Source organism: Centrocercus urophasianus, unplaced genomic scaffold, assembly GCF_019232065.1.
Source record: "Centrocercus urophasianus isolate 14NV4802_14NV808 unplaced genomic scaffold, USGS_Curo_1.0 seq_15, whole genome shotgun sequence".
NCBI classification, from domain to species: Eukaryota; Metazoa; Chordata; class Aves; order Galliformes; family Phasianidae; genus Centrocercus; species Centrocercus urophasianus.
This window is the reverse complement of record NW_024884697.1, coordinates 8,921,978-8,939,304: the sequence shown is the minus strand read 5'-3', so window position 1 is coordinate 8,939,304 and position 17,327 is coordinate 8,921,978. Positions and strand designations below refer to the sequence as shown.

General features: G+C 35.2%; 1 protein-coding gene across 3 annotated transcripts in view; it reads right to left on the bottom strand.

Moving 5' to 3' along the window:
- Nucleotides 1-17,327, bottom strand: part of CACNA2D1 (calcium voltage-gated channel auxiliary subunit alpha2delta 1) — a 355,647-nt gene that overhangs the window by 87,159 nt on the left and 251,161 nt on the right. For all 3 annotated transcript variants that reach the window (XM_042816159.1, XM_042816158.1, XM_042816157.1), the window contains exons 8-10: nt 8,697-8,766; nt 7,839-7,889; nt 6,357-6,456 (exon numbers count right to left, since the gene is read on the bottom strand). In XM_042816159.1, coding sequence (XP_042672093.1) covers nt 6,357-6,456; nt 7,839-7,889; nt 8,697-8,766 — 221 coding nt within the window. The remainder of the gene's footprint in view (nt 1-6,356; nt 6,457-7,838; nt 7,890-8,696; nt 8,767-17,327) is intronic.

Sequence of the window (17,327 nt, the reverse complement as noted above, 5' to 3'; positions counted from 1 at the left end):
TTTCTCTTGTATCATTAACATTGTGAGTCATCTCTCTCTCTACCAGAATCACTAAAGCCAGCACAGCCTGGCCTCATCAGAACTGGCAAGGAGAGTTCTTGTTTAGAGAAGAACAAACTTAGTACCCAGGTCCCCCTAATCATTGTCTCCTGGTTCTGATGAATCAGAAATGCACTTTTGGTCCAGTATTTGACATGCCCCAGTCTTTAGCGAGACCAGCACTTCACTGAAAGTTAAGAAACTGTAAGTAGATGATAGATTTATTAACAAGTAAACCAAGACCTACCACCTCATTTTATATACTGCTAATATAGTCATTTTATATACTACTAATCTAGTGGGAGTGGGATTTATTCTGGACATGACAGAAGCCTGTGCCATGTGTTGTTAAAAGTCTGACTTCCTGACATTTGACAACTACAAGAGAAGACACTAAAAATCTGTATTGATGCCCAAAGCAATCCCTCAAAGTAGGAATGGAGGTGACTTTTCTAGTCATCTGGAATTGTAAGTTACACTCAGCAGTAATAAATGTACAGTTTCCAGCAACATCCCTGCCCCTGACATCCTACATTAGAAATTCAGATTCTAATTTCCATTTCCTTTGGCTCTTTTTCCACTCAACTACACTATTCCTTAGAATTAACTCTTGTGACAAATGTAAAATATAACAGATCTTGTTTTAAGATTTTCCCTATTCCAACACATTACATTATTCTTCCTTCTACATATCCTTTGGATATTTTTCTTTCATAGCAAACTAAAGCTGTATTTAATAATACAACATTAAAAACATAGGAAATGTTAACACAGCAAATAGTAACACAAAAGAAAAAACAGAACAGTGTAATTATTATGTCTCTAATCTCCTTACACATATGCTTGTTGTTTCTATGCCCTTTAAAACACAAAGGACTTACTACAAAATATCTTAATTGAAGAAACTAAGATGAGGAATGGGATGAATTTAGGAGCCTCAGGGGTGAACAATTGTGAGAAAGAAACAGGAGAAAGGGGAAAAATTGCTGGTCATGTGTAAAGAGTTTGCTTGCTTGGCTATACCCCGCACCTCATCAGGACAGTCTGACCTGTGTTCTTATTAAACTTCTTCTCTACCTCTTTTACTGAGTGGGTCTCCGATGTCTACATGTGTCTGTGCATAGGAGCGTGAGTGCAGCAACCACAACCAGGCCTGAAGTGGAGGGCCTGCACATTTGTGCTGCAGCAGCTGGAGGGACTGAAGTGAGTGTCGGCTGGACAGATACTGCTAAACTTTTAAGTACATAGGGAAAAGGAGAAAGTGTGCAGTAAATATTCCCTGTTTAGAAAGATGAAAGCTAATGCATTGGTATCATATAAGGATGATGAAGTGCCTTCCAATGAATTGGTAACTAGAATGGATAACAAACAGCTATTTGGGATAAACATATACTCAGTAGGATAAAATGGAAAAACAAAACCACCAACAACAATAACAAATGCATTCTAGATTTAAGGCCAAAAGGGGCAATGAGATGATCTAGTCTGACCTCCTGCACATTGTCTCAACAAACACATATCACTAGCCCTTAAGAACTCCTAATAGATCCTTAAAAAGAAGCCAAACCACTTAATGGTAAATGTTTGCTTAAAGTGCATTTTCCAGAAAAGCATTAAATATTGATATGTAGAGGACATACATTTTTCCCTTACAAGTTGTTAAGATATATTAACAACTTATATGTCGCTTAAATTTATTGGGCTTCAACTAGTGATTCTTGCACTGCTTACATGTAACAGTTATGAAAGTCTATGGATGCAAGAGTTTTCCTTGGTGACAGCATTTCTTAGCTGCTATCAAATTAGTTCTCAGCCTGTTTATTTATGAACTCCAACATAATCCCTCAAAAATTCAAACCGCTTTTCAGTTGCTTTTATAATGGAGTTACTGATGTTCATCAACACTTGCTAAATGTTTATGGAGACCAACCAGTGGATGTGAGCACAGTGAGGTGGTGCATTTTAGCAGCGGTGACAGCGATGTGGAAGACAAGCCATGTTCTGAATGGCCATGGACAGCTCTCATAACAGGAAAAGAAAAGTGTCTTGATCAACTTGACTGTGTGAACCGGCTAATGATGGTGACAGTATTAGCAATAGGTTTTTGTAGCTGAGAATTTGCTCTATCAAATAGTGTTACTGTGCCCTTTGTATATTCCTTCTTTGGGAAAGAATAGCTGTATGTATCAGTACAGGTTGGGACATGAACTGCTGGAGAGGAGCTCTGCGGAGAAGGACTTGGGGTCCTGGTTGGCGATGAGCCAGCAGTGTGCCCCGGTGGCTAAGAAGGCCAGTGGCATCCTGGGGTGCATTAAAAAGATCGTAGCCAGCAGGCCAAGGGAGGTGATCCTCCCCCTCTACTCTTCCCTGGTCAGGCCTCACCTAGAAAACTGTATCCACTTCTGAGTTTCCCAGAGCAAAAAAGACAGGGACCTCTAGGAAAGAGTCCAGTGGAGGGCCACAAAGATGATAAAGGCCTGGAGCATCTCCCCTATGAGGGAAGGCTAAGAAAACTGGGCCTCCTCAGCCTTGAGAAAATAAGATTCAGAGTTGAGCTTATTGATGTTAATAAATTTCTTAAGTGTGGGAGTCAAAGGGACAAGGCCAACCTTTTTTCAGCAGTCTGTGGGGACAGGACAAGGGGAAATGGCATAAACTGGAGCACAGGAAGTTCTGCATCAATATGCGAATGAACTTCTTCACAGTGAGGGTGATGGAGCACTGGAACAGGCTCTCAGGGAGGCTGTGGAATCTCCTTCTCTGGAGATATTCAAGATCTGCCTGGACACCCACCTGTACAGCCTGCTTTGCAGAGAGGCTGGACTAGATAATCTCTAAAGAACCCTTCCAGCCCCTACAATTCTGTGATTCTGTGATTCTGGATTTTCTACTTTCCATGGAAATAAAGAGAAGGTATTACTTTCAGAGCAAAGTACATACTATTCCAAGCACGCTTAAAATATTTAATATACATTTCCCAAATGATACTTTTATATTTATTTATTTTTTTACATTTTTATGAAGGCTAAGCAGTCACACCGTTTCTGTTAGCATGTCTGTTCCTATAAGTTGTGTTTTCATATGTGTGGTTTTTCCTACCTCTACAGATTGGAAGCTGTAATACATTCCCTTAGCAAATCACAGCCTACTCACCATCATCAACAAATTACAGTCTCTGTGTCAATATTTGAAACCAAGTTACTAAATCATCGCATGCTGGGATGGAATGGCTGCCCCTATCATCTACCACTTCTTGCTATCAAAGCATATAACCGGATTAGTGGGAAAACAGCTGTATTAGTCATACATTTAAGCTCTTTCTAACAGCAGGTTTTCTTTCTGCAACAAAGCACAGCTATTCAGATATTAAAAAAAATGCAAATCCCAGAGGAAATCATGACATATTAACCCCTGGAATTCTTTATGTGACTTAACATTCATTCAGCCCTTTTTCCCTAGGTAAGTGCAAGAACTATATTAAGTCAGTAGAACTAACATATTTTAGCACTTCTACTTTTAAGCTTTTTGCTTTCCAAGACTTCTATACACACCAGGCAGGGTTGATTAAATTGTATTGTCAGTTTCTAGAAGTGATTGGCATGAGCTTAAATCCATGCCTCAGTTGTGGGTATGAATCACCACGCATATGGGTTTTGTGGGACAACATCTTGGCAGAGGTTAGCAGTAAAACAGCTCTTTAACTAACTCAAAACCTCATTACTAAGCACTCTACGGTTATTAAATCTAACAAGACATAAAATAACTGTTGATTTCTTGGCCAAAAGATGCAAGAGGGAAAGAAAATACTGTAGGTAATTTCCGGTGTTCATATATCAATTCATTAATGCTATGTAAACTGAAAATTAGCATCTCGGTTTTTTCGTACTTAGCCAATGAAGTCTGCTTTTATGGATGAATGCTATATAAAGTTATGCATTTGCATATGTTTCTGTAAATAATCCTAAGAGCAAATACTACTGAGAGTGGTAATTCATCACCTTCTTTAAGCAGTGTCCTCTCTGACGCTTAACTTTGATTTGAGGCTTTGCTTAGATTGTGGAAAAACTGAACAGCCTAAGAAAAGGGAAAAATCCTAAAAATCCACAAACATTGATGTTTATACCTTGAAAGAGTACAACCATTTGTTTTCTGTCTGCAACAAGCGATTTGCTTTCTGTTACAGAAAGAAAACAACAGAATAAAATTTCACAATTTCACTACGTAAGTCATCAAAACACATGAAAACATGTTATACAAAAACAATTGCAATACCGATAGGATTTAATATGGAATTTTAAATTATAAATGTGCAATAACAAATAACACTTTATAAAATATTTAGAGATGGTACACTCTAGTATCTACGTTTCTGAGAGCACTGTATTCCTAAGATGATGAATGTAGGTCAATGGAAAAATCCTCTTTAATTCTGCAGTCCAACATCCAACAGGGTCCTCTAAAGGAATATGCTCATTCAAAGAAGCAAGGTCGTTACATATTGCCAGCTACCAACCACTGATAAAATGTACTGCAGAATATTTTCACAGATTTCCAGTCTTTTTTTTTTTTAAACTAATCTCATCCACTGTGAAAGCACTGAATGTTAACTAATGAAATAATCTAAGTCTAAGACTTTCTGCATCAACATTAAGATATAAAATTTCTGGTTAGCTGGGATTAAATGAAGGAAAGAGTTTGGAAAATTGTGAATCAGAAGGAATTGCGGGTCCATATCTTCCAATGGCAAAGGCTGGTATAGCTTCATTATTGTTAGTAAACAGTTTCCATCAGTTTAGTATTAGAGTGTTGACTATTTTTAAAAATCAAGAACACAAGAACAAGAGCTAAGCTGTCTAACGTCATTACACGAAGCTGATATTCTTTTTTTAAAAAAAAAAATGGAAAAAATTTATTTCACTGCAATTTAGATTTAAAAAAAAAATCTTATCCATTATTAAAATTTTGGAAAAAGGAAATGTCATTGCGAATAAGAGCTTCTCTCTACTACTTGGGAAAGGTCTAGCTAGACTGACAGCAAAAGATGAAGCAATAAGTGGTGTTCAAAGAGATTTCTGATAGTGATATTTCAGGTCTTTCTCCCTGCAGGCTGGCTACAACACATGTGTAGAAGTTAAAAATTGCCTCCAAAATCATTGCAGAGTTACTCACCATGCAGACTGTCTCTTGTCATTAAGAGTATGCCAGCGCTCCTATCCTAGATCCTTAGAATCAAAGCTCAACAGTTCAACAACTTAATAAAGAACAAAAAAGACTTCCCTGAAGCTAGACTATGACATCCAAGGTATGAGTCTGAAAAATGCAAGTAGCTCATACCAACTTCCCCCTCCCAAATTTTGCCTTCAGCCTTTTTGAAAACTAGGCATTTGCACTTTAAATTCCATAGAAATATTAGAATGACTGAAATGCCACTTCAAATAAATAAATAAAAAGAAAATAAAAAGCTATTATAAGGAACTATTTAAAAACTCTATCCTACAGGAACTTAAGTTTTAAGACTAATAGTCAAGGTTGTAGTAATCACACACCATACTGAAGTTTGAGCCATGTTCTGAAATATCTCAGCTGCTGAAAATCCAACCTCAAAAAAGCCAGCAGCTCCTTCATTTGATATCAATAACAACCCTAATGTCTTTGCACAATACCATACATACACTATCCCTGTGCACATAAATTTTTAAGTCCCTGCATGCATTCCCTCTCCTGTTATATTGCTTATTATAATGGGAAACATTGCTTTGGTACCACCAAATTATGAATTTTAGAACTTCTCAGGAATATCTCCTTGGCCCAGTTAGATGTACAACTGTCCATCTTCTTTTGTGATGCATCAATTAACACAAGTACCTCAGCTGGCTGAAGTCTGAAAGAAAGAATTCTCCCTTACCTTCTCTGTATCACTCTGTCTTAAAAAACAGACTACTGTACAAAAAAATGAAATGAGGGGACCCCCAAGAAACTATTCCAAGAGGATATGAATGTACCGAACAAACAGAAGATACGTTAAACAGACCTCTGTATTGGAAGGGAGACTTTGGCTATGCAGAGGTTTATTTAGATGAATTTTGCTTTAACTGCTTGTTTACTGTAGTTGATTGGCCTTTATAGAAATGCATTCCCATGAATTTATGGCTACTATGAATCCTGTTGTTTCAAGAAAATAGTCAATTGTGGAATTTTGCAATATTTTTTAAGCTTCCTAGCAGGTTAATACTCCAGCATCTCAAATCCAGCATTGAAAATAGTTTCTTCACGGCTTTGTTGACAATTCAGGTTTTGTTGAAAAAACAGATACTCACTGAAACTACATTCACAAAGTCATCATCAGACAAGGTCTCTAACATCTCAATGACTGACGTGCGGATCAGCTTCAGCGTCAATCCACTGACACTCCCGCTCCTAACAGAAATCCATAGGATAACAGAACAGATGACTTTTAAGCAATTTATTTTTTAAAAGAAAATATAAAGCACCAACCAGCACTCTCAGCAACCTTTACACTTGACTTTTCAATCATTCTCCTGAATTATCCAACAAACCATTAGTGTTATAACATTATTAGAATAAAAAATGAAGTTACTCAAAGCTAAAATCCTGTGGCTCATTTGGGTCGTAATGATGCATTATTTTTTTCATTTTATTGGAGAGATTTTTTTTTTTTTTTATCTCAACCAATGCATTACATAAACATTTTATATTCCTACCCAAAAATTTACAGATTTAGATTTTTAGACACTCAAATTGCAGCTTGTTAAATTCAAGACATAACGTGAATGTAAAGTATAGAAAAAACAAATGCTGATAAACCTTACTCCAGATATGTAAACACCGCATTTAAAAGCATGAAATGCAAATTTTATTACTAAGCATTTTTGGTCAGCAAAAGGTGATTTGTCTGATACATCAAGTTCAATGTTTCCTTCTATCCCTTCACATTAGCTAAAGGAAAGAAGCCTTATCAAGGTGAGGTGAGAAGGTTTGGTTTTTTTAATCTTTTTTTTTTTTTTTTTGCTAACTTTCTACACTGCATATAATAAATATCTCAGTATACATATCAAACACTGAATGAATTTTTTTACTTGAAATAACAAAAGGTTGTTGAAGGTTGTTTTTTTTTTTTTTTTTTTTTTGTACTTTGTGATACATTATTCTTTTTCGTCCTTACAAAATAATCTAACTAATCTAACTTAAATAACTTGTCAATAAGAACAAAAAAAAAAAATAAAAAAAAATAAAAAATGTATCATTTACCAAAAAAAATTCCTTTTTGTTTTATTTCAGATTTATTTAAGTCTATCTATGCAAATCATTTCAATTGCTCAGGAATTAATGATTTATAGGAACTGAGCTTCAGATAAGTAAGTAAAGTAAGTAAAATGTGAACTCTGCATAATTCTCACCCTTCAGGCTCATGAAATGATTAAATCCACTTTCATGCTTCCAGTAATTTGCTTCTGCTTTTGTGTTTTACATCAAATCTTGGCATGCATGTGAGAAATTTTCAACTGATTACTTTAGTAATTATTAAGAAGATGAAAGCAGAATAATATCAAAGTGATTTAAAAAACACTTCCTTGTACATGGTTCAAATAATTTTCAGGTTTGTTTTGGTCTTTTGGAAATATATTTTCCTATGTTTGTTTGCCCACGGCAGATTTTTGATCCTTGCATACAAGGACTTCTTAATTATCTCTTCCTTTCTTTCAGTGTGCAGGGATTTGTTCAATAGATCTGAGTACTTTTATCTCTGTAACGTCAACATTCAGATATTAAACACTTACGCGTCAACTAAAATAAGCATGTCTTTGGGAGATGCAGCTCCTTGGATATACCTGAAATAAACAGAAGATATGAATGAAAACAGATTTGTTGGGTGTGATGGAAGACCCTTTGAGATCTGTAAATTAATCCACTCAACCAAAAAATGTCCTCCTATTGTAACTATTAGAAAAACGTGTTGTCGTTTTCTCTCTTGCTCTGTCTCCTAAAAAAACCAAAATTCTAACTATAACAGGAGAACCTGGAAATAGGAATATAATGTCCAAAATTCAGTGCTTCCACATGTTGATAATGAAAAAAACATGAATTCTATTTCACATCTAAAGGTCTTGATGACAAACAAATTATTGCATCAGCACAGCTGAGGGAAAAATACTTCATTCATTGAAAGAGCACATTCAACTGGTACTAATCAAGTATCAGTACGCCTCAAAAAGCTTACAGAAAAATATAAGGAGAGACAATCCTACTATTCTCTGTCTTTTACTGATCTGTTGATTCCTTAGCTGGTCTAAACCACTGAGATTTCTTTGTAAGTACTTGCAGAAATTTGGAAAATTGTCTTATTCTGATAATTCAAATTACATTTGATTTTTACACAAATTCCTCATTTTATATGGAGACCTATTTGACAGTTATCCACCTATGAAAAAGTCCATGTAATGCAACAATATGATATACTATATTGGATATCATAAGAAATATAATCTGAACATTGTTTTTTTTCGGAATAGTTAACTGAGTTTATTTAAAGAATATTGCAGTATCTGTAAGTAAAGACAATTGTGAGAACAAAATGTTTCAGTGTCATAACCAGGAAGCAAGAGATGCATATACATCACTTCTTTAAAAAAGCTTACCATGGTCTTCTGCGAACATCATATAGATCTATTTTGTTTGGAGTTCGACTATTATCTACCCACGGGGAAGCTAAATAGGAGAAAAAGCATGTATAATCATGTAGAATTAATTTAAGACTTTAGGTTCAAACACTTAAAAATATAATGAACAAACATCACAGACTTTGTACTACAAAGATACGAGTGTCAACATTTGGAATTGATGAAAGACCTATATTTCTGTAATAACTTTTTGAACTATAAACTGCTATAAATTGAAACATGTAATACAGTGTAGCAAAAAATATATAGAACATTTTAAAGGGCCAAATTATGTCGAGCTATAGCTATTGACTGCACTTAACCACTGAGTTAAATGGGGCCAGAATATTAAGTGAAGCATTTTAGAATATGAAAAGAACTATTTCTGATCAAGAAAGGACTTTATTTTAAAAACATTTATTGGTCAATTAATGTTGTATGTAATAAGATTGTGCTTATCTAAAGCTCTATTAGGTGTCTAAAACATTAAAATTACCCACTAACTCAAGAGAGCTCTACCGAAAAAGGCAATTTAGAAAACTGACAAGAAAGTGTCATCTTTTCTGGAAATAATAATAAATAAAAAAAAGATGGAAACATCTGTGTCTCTGTAAGGAAAATGCTAAGATTAATAACTTTTTGTAAGCATTTAATCTAAGCTCTACCATGATTTTCAGCAAGGGTAGGCATCTTCCTCTTATGGAAAAAGAAAACGAGTCTTTTAAAACCATTTGACAGCTTAATGAACACAAAAATGTGAAAAGTCACGTGAAATGAGATAATGTTCTGCAATTTTGTCTCTCACTGTATGTCAACAGCACTGAGAGAGCTATTTTCTGCTGTTAATCATTCTTCTGTCTAGGAAATAAGGAAACCTATAGGCAATTCCAGGATGTTTTCTGAAACAAAGCAACCATCTAAAACAAATGGGAAGAATTACGACATCTCTATCCATGAACATAAAAGAAAATTAGACTGCTTAGACTAGATGCAATAGATGTCTTTTCAAAATTTATTTTACTAAATGAATCCTTTCTAAAGTGACCACAGTTTGAGTTGTTGCATCAGTTACCAGCACATTTAAACAGAACATAATCCACAAGATATTTATCAACATAACAGCCACAGAGAAGCTGTGTACTCTGAGCACTGAAGAATCTCATGCTACAGTTGTATTGGATATGAACTCATGCTACAATGGCAGGTCCTTTGTGATCTGACAATCTGACAATTGCCTGGACAGGATGTACTCCATACTCTTTTGGAAACGAAGTGGCAAAATTAATACAAACTTGAACTTACAAGGATCCACCAAATAAGAAAATCTGTCATGCCTGGTTTTTTTTTGTTTTTTTTTTTTTTGTTGTTGTTGTTTTGTTTCCCTTTTATTTCCAAAAGCACCTAGGAGTCTGTATGAGATTCTTTTCCTTCCTTCCTTCCTTCCTTCCTTTCTCTTCCTTAGAGATTTTATGCTTTATGAATTTTTGGAGATGACAAAGACTTTCTATCTGAAAACAAGTAATTATGATATTATAACTTTATGTAAAATAATTAGAAAGAATGTTGACCACTAGAAAAAGAGTCATACATTTGCTTCACCCATACAAATAATATCCTGCAAAATTATTCAGGGAAACTGTCTTGGGTCTTACTCGCTAAAGTCTCATGAAAGCAATCACAAAATATGCAAAAAAATCACTGGACATTTTCCTAACGAAACTAACATCAGTGATTTTGAGATTTGCAATTTTATTTATATAGCCTGTTGTTTAAAACATAAATTTTGATGCCTTGCAATCTGGCTCACTGAATGTCTTGAAGAGATCCGCTTCAGTGTTTTTCATTGTTGGATAGTATCGAACTATGCCAACACTACATGGATCTCTGTTGCATAAATTAGGCTTTATTCATGTTGTCTTTTAAAGATTTTCTTGCTTGGCATACGGTTAATTTGATATTTTATAAATTATTCATTAGATTTGATATCCTTCCCATTTCTGCTGATTGCATTATAGAAGTTGTAGGGATGTCTGTATTTCAAGCTTCAGCTAAGCATGCTATTCTGTTCTGTTTCCACAGTTGCAGTGGAAAGCCTCATTTTTACTGATTACACACAAAAGCCAATCACGCAGTACAGAAGTTATCCCAGGGTGAAGCCTAAATGAAAGCACTGCTCAAGGGAGATCTTGACTGCATCTGTCCATTTATAACTCATTTGATGATTTTAGTATGTGCTGAAAAAACAAAGAGGCAAAGGTGAGCATCAAAGGGGAGGCTCTCAAGAGAGTCCTGCTCAGTGAAACCTTAGTTACATCTGCCTTGCTCTACTGGTTAGGTATATATGTACAAGAAGCAAAAAGGCACAAATGAATTATTAACAGCTTTACATCTCTGTAACACAATGGGGAAAGAGGCTAAAAATTAATAGTAAGGCAGGTAACAAATGTCAGTTATCGCATTCCAGATGTGTTTCAGCCCAAAACAGTCCAACAGTTTTCATAGAATCACAAAATGGCTTAAGTTGGATGGGACCTTAAACATTATCTAGTTCTCCCTTCCATGAGCAGTGTTGCCAACCACTAGATCAGACTGCTAAGCATCCCAGCCAACTTGGCCTTGAACATCTCTCAGACATGGGGCACCCACAGCTTCTCTGGGGAACCTGTTCCAGTGCCTCACCATGCTCCGAGTAAAAAATTTATTCCCAACATCTAGCATAAATCTCCCCTCTTTTTGTTTAAAGCCATTCCCCCTTGTCTTATCACTACCAGACTGTAAAAAGCTATGCCCACTCTTGCTTGTAAGCTCCCTTTAAATACTGGAAGGCGGGTTTTCCCAGAGCCTTCCCTTGTCGAAGATAAGCCCAACTCCTCAACCTTTCTTCGTAAGAGTGGTGCTCAGTACTCCAGATACTTCACAAGGGCAGAGTAGAGGGAAACAATCACCTCCCTCTCCCTGCTTGCCATCTCTCTTTTGATGCAGCCCAGGATGCTGTTGGCCTTCTGGGCTGTAAGAGCACACTGCTGGCTCCTGTCAAGCTTTTCATCCATCAGGACCTCTAAGTCCTTCTCTGCAGGGCTGCTCTAAATGAGTTCTTCTCCCAGCCCGTACTCATATCAGAGATTGCCTCGAACCAAGTGCAACACTTGGTAAACCTTAGATTCCTTTGTTCCCTGCGTGTTTTTTGAGTGTGTACAAGTCCCTCTAGATCGCACCCATCCCTTCTATTGTGTCAAATGCATCACTCAGCTTACTGTCATCAGCAAACTTGCTGAGCGTACACCTATCTATCTCATTTATAAACACATTGAAGAACACTGGTCCCAAGACAGACAGACCCCTTGGGGACACTACTTGTGACTGACCTCCACCTGGACATAGAGCTGTTGACAATGACCCTCTGGATATGACCATTAAATTAATTCTTTATACAACTAGTACTCCAGCTTTCAATCCATCTCTCTCCAATTTAGAGATAAGGATCATGTCAAAAGCCTTGAGTTTTACACTAGAACAGGCCTTATGTAATCAAATCCTTTGTTTTATTGGTCTGAAGGTACCAAAAAACCCCAAAACAACTAAAGTGATCTGAACCTATGATAAATACTTCAACCTGCAACTTAAAATTAGGCCCCCAAAAAACTTTGTTATTTCAGGTTACAGGCAGCTGTCTGCCTCTTTGTGTCTAGACCAAATTTCATCTTCCATAAACATATTTGTTTCATTTGGAATAATCACTCTCCAAAAGGAACTGTAAAGCTTGGGAAGATGTTTAGGAGCAACAAGATAGCATTTTTTTCCCCCCTTAAAAGTGAAAACTATGGACATTTCTATGTGTTTTATAAAAACGGAGATTTTTAGAACTTCAGCATGAAGTGGTCTGATTTTTTGAACTCTAACGGTTCTTGTACATGTTGAGTTGTTAACAGGAGCTGTCAGCTATAAAATATGGATCCATTTGAAAAAAAGAAAAGTTCTTAGTTTTTCAAGGCTTTTAAAATTCATTTTGTATAGATTTTTTAGGCTTTCTAGTCCCTTAGTACCTGCTTCAGTAATGACTTTCTTGGGAGAGTTCAATATCATAGCAGCAACACTTGTTTGCCATTAATGGTTAACATAAGAGCAGCTGTGCACAGCAAGTTCTTCATTTGGAGAGATATCACTTTATTTTATTAGAAATTGATTTCTAAAGCTATTCCATTTTAATTCGACAAAACAGGGAATGCTCCAGCAGCTGAGTGAGACTTGCTTCACTAACAGCTGGAAATATTTAAGTTTTTTTTTGTTGTTGTTGTTTTAATTAAGGCGAAGAGTTAATGCTAGCCCTTCTTTATCCATATTTTTAATTAAAGAATTTTAAGCCTTTAGGAGAAAAAAATATATATGATTTTTTAAATAAAAATCTGTAGCATTCTCTTTCTTTTCCTGTGAAATTTCTCTATTTAAAATCTAGTAAGCCCTAATTAGATAGGAAGATCCAAATAAATAAAACACTGTCATGAACAGTGTAAAAAGACTTTTTTTTTTTTTTTTTCTGAAATTATTCTTATTGGATATATCAAATAACACAGGAAAAAAGGTTAATCTATGATCTGCAAAAATGAGGACATTGATATTCTTATTACTTTTAGGCCATGCTTTGAGATTAAAAGAAAATGCTATGGAAAAGCCAGGTATTACTAAATGGAATTAAGACCAGTAGAGGTTGACAAGCCAGAGGCGGCTGTCAAATTGAGAAAAATTGGTGAATACAGATTAAAGACATTTTGGCATGTAGTTAATAGAGAACAAAGTATTATATCTGTGCTGATCAATAGAATAGAGGTGAGAAATCTTCTCATTCTCACTTTACAAATCATTTTGTGGAGTAGCAGTTTAAAATGTTTGAAGCAAGTTGAAAATTGTGTTGTTTCCTGACAGAGGATGTTTGGAGACTGAAAATTAGTATACGGTATAGCATAAGAGAATCTATATGTGTTTGAAAACATGAAGTCCCCAAAATAGGAGAGAAGAAAAAAAAAATGTTGGCGTACTGCCCACTGGGAAAGACTGCCAGCATATTCCATCAGTCACACCATGAGACAGACAGAAAGACCACTTTCAAAACTGACTTATTCTGTTTACCAGCACAGACATATCTTTAAAGCTGCTGGAGCAGATGAGCTTGTGATACAGATGTATTTGCAACAAAGATATGTTCCGATATGCTTAAAGAATCATGAGTATGTAGACATTCAATGCCAAAATTGCAACCACATGTATCAATTCACTTATGTAAGATTGCGAACTCCACTTTGCCACTTGCATTCAACACTTTTAAGGGAAATAGATTCCTATCTCCATAAACAACAGGACTACAAGCATCTTCACATGCTGCTTTATGTCTAGTTGGCTTCCTTAGAAAATACAATTTTTCTTCAGAACTATAATGCTCCTAACATTCACCTAAAAAGTTGATACTGTTGACCTTTTTATTGGCTTTCCTGTAGCTATGTAAACCTGGGCAGAGTCAAAAAGGAAATCCTTTTCCATCCATTTCGCTCCTTCTCTTATTTCTCCTTCCTTCTCTATCATGGGTAGGGTGAAATGAAGAGGAAAAAAATGTTTATCTATGTTCTATGATAAAAGAATGTCTGTGAAGCTACAGGCTGGAGGTTGCTTCTTCATCTTTGAAAGAAAACAAAGAAATTACAGAGCTATGCAGCATTTTAGGAGAGACGATGCTGCCAGATGTACTGCTTTGGGGATTAAGTTTTAAATTAAAGTTCAATGTTAAACCTGAAAATGGAAGAGGGAATCTGGATCCTCTGGGAAGAACAGGATAGTTTTTGTTTTTGCTACCAATTGCCTCGGCTGTTCTGAACTTGATTGGTATGGCACATTGTCATCTTCAGCTTATCGCACACCAAAAATTGCCACAATATGTCTAGTACAACAATTCTTAAAAGATACTGCATCTATTCACATATTGTCATGATTGTGTTATTGCTAAATAAATCCCACCTACTTTAGTCTAAGACTAAGACTAAGACTGTCGTTTTACACTGTGGCAAATTCTATGTACGATATCTCCCCAAGACTGCTGAATCGGCATTGCAGACCTAACAGTTTTTCATCACTAAACATTCATCTGAGTTGTTGTGTTGTTTCTTTTTTTAATTTCAGTAAAGCTTTGCAGTCACATGTTCTTAAATGTTTCATTATTATAACTAGAAAGCCTCTTGTATCATATTTAATTACAAATGAATGTATGCTGTCTGCAGTTCAAAACAAATTCATCCTTTACTAAAGATCTTCATTTTCCAAAATAAACAGAGACATGAGGTAGTGATTAATAGTAGTGTTTTTTAAAATTTGTTTAATAAGTAATTACTGTAGTAAAAATAATGTGCTTCCCATTGCAGTATTTTAATGAAGCATTGATTAACAATTGTAATTTCCATTAGTTCTATAATTAAGAAGGATTTCAAGATTAAAAGAGGGAGTGGTTGGTTTGCACCTACACTTTCAAGTAGCTTGCCAAAAATTTGATAGTAAATTGTTCTTTCAAATAGCTGCTTCTAAAACCTAGCAATGAAACTAGCTGGATAGATGCCTCACAAAATTTAAATAACTATTTCTGTCAAATGATAGTAAACTACTTAATTAAATTATTTTTGTGTAAGAGATCTGTCCACAGCTCTCTGTTTAATTACAAATTAAATTTGCAGTATGATCTATAATATAGACTGAAAGTACCTTTCAGTCCACGTGAAGTCAGTGAAGGTCTAAGTTTGCAAGCCAATTAGGCATGAATTCAAGATTTTTTATTTTTATTTTTTAATTAGCTACTGCCACAGCATCAAAAGTAATAACAAATTATTGCTATTATTAGTAATAATAAGGTGCATATTACATCCTGTTTTGCTTGACCAACACTAATCTTTACATTTATTTTAGGGAAGACACATCTTGTCAAATAATTTCAAGAAAGAAAATCTCAGTACAGGAAAACTGCATTAAGTTGACTAAAGATCTAACTGAAAGGTAAAAACTTAGGTTCTTAGGATCTTTAGCTCTTCTTTTTCAATTTCTGCCTTGATATTTGAGAATGAAAATTGAACTGAATATATTCTAGAGAAAAACAATTAATAACATGGAGGAAGCAAACTATTGATGTATAAAAACAGAAGTCAATCTCAATGCAGTCTCCAGTGTTTTTAAGAGGGCATCTTGTAAGGTAAAGACAGGAAGTTTCTGTACAGTTCCCCTTTATTGTAGCAGTTCTGTTACCATTGCAAATGTGATAATGTGTCTTAATTTGCATGTGTATTTCCACAACAGCACCTATTATAGAATACTTGTAGGAAACAAAGGGATATATGCAAAAAAAGTCTAATTTCCATAGCATTTCTGAAGTATTTTACACACATTTTTCATGGATGGGGCCTTTCACAACAACCCCTTCATGTTGCTGGTTGCTATGGCGACAAGGACAGGCTAAAAGCCTACAGAAGATGAAAGTGATGCACTATCTAGCTAATTACTCAAGCACTTAACATATTATTGGACAAAAACATCTCAAGATACCTGTGACTGAAGAATCTCTCCACAGCTTAGAAGCACCAAAGACTGATTGTTTATTAAGAGAGGTAATACTGAATGGTTATAACACATTTCATAACGAGCAGACAATTTATAACATCATCTTCAAATATCTAATGTGAAAGACATCTCTTCTAGAATATGAAACCTGATTTCATTTTCAGAATATTTATATGTGTCAGATAAGTCTGCAAACTGAGAAAAACAGTTTACAGGAACAGAGAGATGTGAACAACTGTTCCCAATTAAAAATCTAAAAACCAAGCAGATTACCATTTGAACTATAAATGGAAGGAAGTGGGAAGAAGTTGCACAGAACAACACATCCAACTTGAGGAATGTTAAACTGCTCCAGAGTACTTTTTGGGTGTACAAAATCTAGAGATCAGGAAATTACTCAAAGATTTTTGAAGTTATCTTCTGATATGACTAGGAAGCTAATAAAAACTTAAGCATGTGGCTATAGACTAAGCAGTAAGTGAACAGTAAATATAAATTTGTGTTTAGATGGAGTATGTACAAGTATCTTATCTACATGCAAAATTGGGAAAATAAGCTTTCAAAGTCTTTCAAATAGTCTTTCAAAGGCACTCTAAGGACAAATATGCAAAGATTCTGAAGCTGCATTATGCTGGTGAACATCTGAAGTAGTCAGGCTTGCTAAATACAATAATATGCTTTTCAACAGATGTGAAAATCTTATACTTAAAAAACTAATTTCACAGAGATTGCCACAGATATGTATTTTAGAAATATTTCTTTTTCAGCACTTGGAAAACATCACTATATGGTAAGTGGTAATAACAGTGATCCCAAACACAGTACTAACAGATATGGAAAGCTGTGAGATGGAACTTTAGAAAATCAAGAAACATGAAATTAACATTTTCAATATTATGTTTTCTGCAACATCTCACTGTATTTATTTCATCAGTATCTAGCACGAGAAAACAAACAGTATTCAAGTGCTATGATATATTTCTTCCTGCAAACTAGCCTAAGGCACTTTCTCTGCCAATGTCAGCA